General features: G+C 39.6%; 1 protein-coding gene across 1 annotated transcript in view; it reads right to left on the reverse strand.

Annotated features, from left to right (window-relative positions):
- Nucleotides 1–3,983, reverse strand: part of ESM1 (endothelial cell specific molecule 1) — a 12,299-nt gene extending 8,316 nt beyond the window's left edge. The window contains exon 1 of the mRNA XM_006017290.2: nt 3,500–3,983. Coding sequence (XP_006017352.1) covers nt 3,500–3,800 — 301 coding nt within the window. The 5' untranslated portion in view covers nt 3,801–3,983. The remainder of the gene's footprint in view (nt 1–3,499) is intronic.
- Nucleotides 3,984–7,657: the final 3,674 nt, after the last annotated feature.

Raw genomic sequence — 7,657 nt, forward strand, 5'->3', positions numbered from 1 at the left:
CTCTCCTCTTTCCTTTTTTCTCCTTTTCTCCTTTCTCCTTCCCTGTTTCTTTCCCATTTCTTTTCTATTTCCTCTCTTCTTCCCCCCCCCCTGCACCCACTGGATGCAATCATCTTTGCCTGTGAAGGATGAACAAGAAGAACATTATACTTGCAGTCTTTTCTTGAATTAAAAGCAATATAAATGTTAAGTGTAAGTGTTCAATTACAGGGGGGCTAAAGTTAAAAATAAAGGTATTATCTGATATTTAAAATAACTGATCTTGCACAACAAGAAACAAGAAATATTCAGTTTCTTGAATATTTCTTGAATAGTCCAGGCTCCACAATGCCTTACATGGTTTGTCATAATGTATATAGCCCATGCCAAGGCTGTATTACAGCCAACTCCACTGAAGCTGCCACATCCTGCCCTAAGGAGCTATCCAGGGTGGTAAACTGCCTCCTCAGTCCTGGAAGCCTAGAGGCCATAGGAGAACCCAGCACCCGGCTCTCCAGATAACTACAACTTATACTGCTGAAAAGATTACACACATTCTGTAACAGCCTGGATCTGCTCCTCCCAAACCAGCCAACAACAAGCCCACCTGCATTCTCAGGGTGTTTGCTTCTAAAAAGGTAGTGGACAACCCAAGGCTGGGAACCCAGTGTGGATATATCAGTTCTGGACAACTACTGTCCAGTTCAAACCTTTTGTTTTCTAAGCAATCTAACAGCAAAGGCTAGGTATGAGCTTATATAGTCACTGTGTCAGGTTCAAATCTTGGTCCTTATCTTCACAGAGCTTTGCAACCTAGATCCAGCATAGATAAAAGCTCACCTTCTTCCACTTCCAGGGGAAGACTGTGTTTGACAACTCTCTACCTCAGCACATTGGGCTTTTTGCTTTAAAGGAAAAAATCATTCATACATGAAAGAGTACAAGGAATGGAGCTTTCCCAGAAGCCAGCCCTAGATGATAGAACAAATTTCCCTAGGAGTGAAGTGTCAGACCTCGCCACTCCAAGTACAGAGACCTACAGGTGCCTTTTCTAGCATACCAGTTTTCACATTAAAAAACCCCAAACAAACTACTAAACCAAACCATTTTCCTGCACACATGATATTCGTTTAAGAGGATGAGAGAAAGTTCTAACCACATGTGACAGATCCTGCCACCTTGCTTAATAGACTACTGGCAGGGGCCAAGTCAGTGGGGTGAGGAGACTGGCACGAGAATCTTTCTAGAACAAAATGGAAATAGAATTTAGGCATAAAAACACACGTGTCTATCTGGGACTAATCTACAATTTTAGGTTTTTTGTCCAGGTTCTAAGGGACTCAAAAATTTGAGTCACATTTTCTGCTCAGCTTCTTTGTACAGTAGGAGCCTGATTCTAAGGTGACTGGAGTTACTTGCAAAACTCCCATTGACTTCAGCAAAAGCTGAGTCATAACAAAAAAACCAGAACAAAATTAAAAGGATACATGCCTAGTAAAAGTGCAAATATCTAGGTCCGGGCATCTGTAATCTATTTTGATATTAAAGCAGTAATATTGTTCACTGATTTAATTATTTTTATACAAGGAATGAAAAGAACTTTACAAAGATTAATTTGCACAGAAATGCTGTGAAGTAAGTACTGTGCATAGTTTGCCTACTTCAAACTAATAAGCTAAGGTATAGAGATATTAAGTCCTAGTTCAAGATTTCAGTGTATATCACTAACAGACCTTCAGACAGAACTCAACAGTCCTAAACCCCATGATGTATTTTAAGTGAGGCAGTTATTACAATCAGTCTGTTATTAATCTGATATACTACCAAATGTACAAATGCAAAGATACAGTAACTTTACTTGGCTCCATACTTTCCACTTCCATATTAAAATTCACAGATGTTTAAAAAAGAAATGCATTATGCTAGATAATGAGATGAGAAAGGGAAAAAAAGAATATAAGGATTAGAGCTAGAAGATACAGCACAAAGGTATTTATGGTAAAAAGAGTCTCTGATAAATTGCTTTAAAATGAAGGGGAGTTTTTCTGTTAATTGTTGGGGACAGAATTTCACCCTAAATATTCAAAATATTTTTACATCAGTATAACATGGTCCAGTGACAGAGATTCAGAGATTCAGTGACAGAGATTCATGTTTGTCAGCATTGCTTTTTGTCTATATATAAATGTACAGTAACAAAGAACTTTCCACGAATAAGCAACAGTATATATTTGTTACAAGTACTTTCATATAAATTACAAAAAATATTTTGCACTGTAATATATTCAATACACTAGATATTCCATGCTGATTTTTACAGATACCTGCAAGCTAAGCTAGGATATACAAACTGAAATTTATAGCCCATGGAAACAAAACTTATTTTATTCCAGAAATATTGTATCCATTCCAGAAATATTTTGGGTACTGATTTGGGCACTGACTTCTTCAAACATGAATATAAGTAACTTTTTATATGTATCAGATATGTATGTTATATGCCAGCTGATTTACATGTGTTTTTGAAAGATCTGATTCTAACCCATTACTTTGAACTGATTCTATCAGGGCATTCAGAGATCTGTAACAGCCACTTAGATTTTTTTCAGTGTTATGGAAGTTATTTCTGACAAAAAGCTATAGCTACAAACTTCACTGGTACCTGAACACATGAAAGACACTTACCCACTGTATTCTTACTTCGCTAGGTCATAAGTAATTTTATTTAGAATTCATATGTCACTAAGCCAATTTTCATATTTTAGAATTCATATATCCAAAGCCAATTTTTTTTCACTTTTAAAAGCTTAATAAGACCAAAATGTTTATGTGATGAAGTGAAGCTATCCTGATCTATGGAGAAGGAAAGCCACACGCAGCATTTCTACTATAATGTTATTGAAAACAATGGAAATGCAGTGATGTTCATTTGGCCCCTGCTGTCTTTTATTAGTTTTCTTTAGACTGATAGGCTATCACTGAAATATCAATCCATCACTGAAATATTAGTCCATCTCACTGACACTAACGAATTAATCTTGACACCACTCCCCTAGGGTCAGGAAGTTTATAATCCCCATTTTACAGATTTTACAGAGAAATAAAGGCAACAATGCTGCAGGTCACAGTGCTATGCGATTTCTGCTCTTGTGAAGAAAGGTGGTATGATTCTGCTTACAGAATGAGGGGTTTTGTAATTTGCTTGCAGTCACATAGCAAATCAGTGACAGCACCAAGATTAGCCCCCAGGTATCTTGAGCCTCAGCCCAGTCTTAATCAAAAGAACACCCTCTCATATTTCTTCACAAATCTCCTAATCCAAATTAAAGGAATAGTTTTCTATCGATCACCCCATACTTCTGAAACAGAATCTCTTTTAATCTGAGAAGATCTTTTCTGCTTCTTCTTTGCTAAGGAGAAGATTGGTTGAGATGGAACATCCCACCTTTAAGGTTTATTTGCAGGGAGCAGAGCTCACTCTCTACATTGTAGCAGACACATGCAAGTGAAAATTGTTTACCTTTGCAGATACCGAATTCATCACCGAAGTCATCCTCCTCAGTGTAAAACTGGCACTTCAGCCCAGGCCCACATTTGACACCATCCATGCCAGAGACAGTGCGATAGCAAGTCTCCCCCAGGGTGGCTGCACAGACTCTGCAGCAACCACAGTCATCCAGCACTGTTCGCTTACAGCGCAAAGTACTTTTACACTCATTACTGTCACAGGGCTCAGGACAATCGACGGCGTATTTTGCACTCCAAGCTGTTCTGATGTGCACCAGTACCAGGATTATGGTGAAAAACAAGAAGCTCTTCATATTTCTCAGTGATAATTGCTCAGTTCCAAAGAGCAGGTTCTTTGTTCAACCTCGTGGTCCTGCACTGAGGGAAGCAGCAGTAAGGAATCCAAAGCAGTAGCTGCACATCAGCCTACACGTTTATGAGCTTTATACAGTGTGTTGCCCACATGCTTCCCTGTCGTCAGTTTCCTCAACCCGGGAGTGCTGTCCTCCTGCCAGCCTCCCTTGTTGCAGTTTATGAAATCCAGGATGAAGGCTGGATTAGCACTCTGCTGCCATCCAGGAATTGAAAAGCCTGAGCTGATGTAATCTGTTATGTTTAGTTGGTTGTTTTGCATGAGGACTAAAAACTCTCTCACATCCGTCTCAAATGCTCAAGGACGGCTGCCAAAAATAAAACACAGAACCCCACCAAAAAAAGAACCAGTAGGTTACATACCTTCCTTCAGGACAGGAACTCTCCTGACACTGGGCATATCACAGATAGACCCACTTTGCCTTCCACACAGAGATTATGAGGCTAGGAGGAAAACCATGCCTAATTGTACCAGTACTGTAAGAATCTCATGTTTAAATATAAGCTTTTCCTGTCTCCTCAATTAGTAAGTGGACGGTAACTTGAAAAAGGAAACATGATTTTGCCATTTACCTAAGATAACAGCTAAGCTACTTGTCTTGCTTCTCTTTTCAATGATACTTATAAAATCAAAATGTTAGTTCTATCCATATTGAGACACAAATAAATGAGATGCATGGGATAAATGAGACATTTAACTCAAAGATCAATGCTAAAACTACTGAACTGGTCAGGCAGAAATCAGTATTTCATGAGTCCCTCTTCAGGGAGTTCAGAAAAGAATTATCAGTTTGACTTCTGGTGACCTAAAGGTCAGAGAGGAAAAGCCCACTCCATCATCATCATTGTCACCTTAGTCCTGAGCAGATTCAAAGGGCCTGACTCTTCTCCCATTTCTGCCAATTTCATGCTGACCAAACTCCATTGACTAGTGGAGTTACTTCCGAGTCAGAGCAGTGGAACTGATCGGAAAATCAACCCCAAAGTTCTTGCACCTCCTTCAGTTCAAACCTCCATCAAACCATCAGAGTCTTGACTTAGAAACATCAAACAAATCAGTAAAACTGGGGAGACATCAGAGGAATTAAAACAGTCCTCTCTAAAGAAAAATCTCTGGGACAGGGAAAAAATCAATATGATTGCTAAACAGACCTCAGCACCAAAACCAGCTTCCTTTGAAATCAGTGGAAACAGGATCAGGCTCTAATGCTGGACCATCCTATTTCTGACTATACCTTCTTGAACATAAACGTAGCCATGGGTGTAGCTACATAGAGTGGCCTGTATCTGTTGATATCAGCAGCAAGGTTGAGCCTAGCACTATTAATGCACACAAGGACAAAATATGGCCAGCATCACATTAAACTACTTTTAGCTTCCCAGCCCCAGAGACCTATTATTTAAACCTGGGTTGACTAGAGGTAGCCTTTGGTACAAGTCCAGAGTAGGGCTTAAACTCACACTTCTACAGCCACAGGAAGAGCCATTAAGAACTCTGCCCCTTATCAAGCGCACTATAGATAAAGCCAAAAGAAACACTCTCCTATATGTACCCATCTCTCTTTGGAAAGGATGGAAGAACAAATGTAACACAGATGCTAGTCACATTGCTTATTGCACTCAAATACTTCCATCCTGGGTGCAGGATAATGATTTATAGGCTAGGGACAGACATTCAAAAGGCCCAAGACGGAATTGATCTAAGTTATGTGTTTTTTTGTAAGCAGCATAATTTAGATCAGTAGTGAACAGAACACACATTTGTCCTTAAATGTTGTGACTTAATTAGCAAAAGAAATGGCTCCTATCCCTAGGCCTGGGAATATAGGTTGAAAGCCAAAAGAACAAGTTACAGGTAAGGACAAATCTTGGAGCGGGTGGATCTGGGTCCTGCATAGGGATTGCCAAACTGTTCCAGATTGAATAAGAACAAACTCCCCTTCTATAAACCTTTATCCAAAAGGCAAATTATTTCTACGAGGCTCAAAAAGTCTTGTTTATCTTCCATTGCATTGTTTTTTTCCAAATGTGTGTACCTTGGGTCTTTCAGATTCCAAACAGGACCATAAGTTTCTGGCCCAACAGAACCTTTCAAAAAGCTTCCTCTTGTGTGAACTTCTGTCCAATTTTATAAGTAAAATTGATAGAATTGACTATTTTGTGAATATATACTTGATTTGAGGGTGTGCTCAGTATGTGTCTATTCAGTATTTTAAGGGGCAATCTTTTACTGTCAGCAGTATGGACAAGATGTTCTTTTCTTTTCTCTGGTGCTCTGAACCTTTTAACAATCTGGTCCTGATCTTTTCATACATAAATTTTGTTGTTCATCTTTAAGTTAGAAACAGGGAGGCAGTAACAGATCTTGAAGAGTGTATAATGGAAATAAATGTAACACATGCCAACAAATTACATTTCCAACGAGCACACAAGTATGTTCAGTTCTGAATTTGTGACATTCCTGTCTTATACAGTCCTCAATAGCACAAAACATAGGTTCTAATCAGAACTGCCAGTTGACATTTGTTTAAGTTAATAGGTCATGTCTGATTCAAACTGCAAACATCTAAGTTAAGAGTAGATTCAATCAAAGCATCAGGATCAACATCTCTGGCTGTGTAAATTGGCACAGCGCCAGTAACTGTGATGGAGTGGTGCCAATTTAACAATAGAGAATTTGGTCCTTAAAATCTAAGGCAATAATCCCCTGGAAAAGAAAGGATAAATTCAAGTAGGGAAGTGAGTTGTGAAAATAAAGCAAAAGAAGAGGATAGATTGAGATTAGGTGAATAAACAAATGAGCAATGGACACACTGTCCCGGCTCCTAGAAGGCAAGAGAGCATAATGCAATGCAAATGCCTCTTTCACCAAAAGAAAACAGCAGAATGTCAGTGAGGGACCCCTCAGCATCTAATAACTCAACATTAGTTTCTGAAAAGACTCAAAAGCAATTTCCCAGAAAATTTCCCCAGAGATACTTCCCATTTCAATAAGGCACCCAACAATCTCCAATTAAATGGAAAAGTAATTACTCTGGGAATAAACCACAAATGTAACCACATACATTCCTAATCCTCAAAGTTAGTTCATATGAAGTATTCTGTTTGTCTAGTGTTTTCATTTTTACCTTGAAAAAATGGTCATACCAATTAATATAACACCTCTCATATAAAGGTGTCATCCTGGTTTATAAATATCAATATATACGGAATACTATCAGGAACAGAGACATTATGAACCAAACCCCCAAGTGCTTCTTTAACATTTAAAAGTCATAGTATATGTAGCATTTTTGGCACTTACACAAATTTTAGAGCCTTTTTCTACCACTGCAGTCGTGCTTGCCCCTCTGAACATGCTCAAATAGTTCACTATGATTGTATGCTCTGTAGCAGAACAGGATTGCCAGGATAGGCGGGTAACTGCATGTAAGTCCCTGAAAGTCTGGTTGCAGAAAAACCATGACCAGTGACTGATGGCAGAGAAGGACCTGCCCACCTTTAAGATCAATAACCCGTGCAGGCCAGGAGCGGTCCGAGGCCCTCGGGGGCGTGCGGCGGGCTGTGGCCAGCAGCCCTGGCATGCGGGTCGGGGAATGCAGGCCGGCGGACTAGAATTAGGCACGGACGCGTAGCGGTTGATTAAAGATTATTTTACTTACACCGTAGATGGTCGCAGTGCAGGCAGGAAAACTTGCTTGAGTTGCAGTTACAGACAGGAAAGAAGAAAAGCGGACAAGAGTTCCTTCCACGCGAACCTCTAGCCCAATCCGGTTGAAGGCTCTAAAACCGCGAGCCT

The sequence above is a fragment of the Alligator sinensis genome, unplaced genomic scaffold, assembly GCF_000455745.1.
Source record: "Alligator sinensis unplaced genomic scaffold, ASM45574v1 scaffold573_1, whole genome shotgun sequence".
NCBI lineage: Eukaryota > Metazoa > Chordata > Crocodylia > Alligatoridae > Alligator > Alligator sinensis.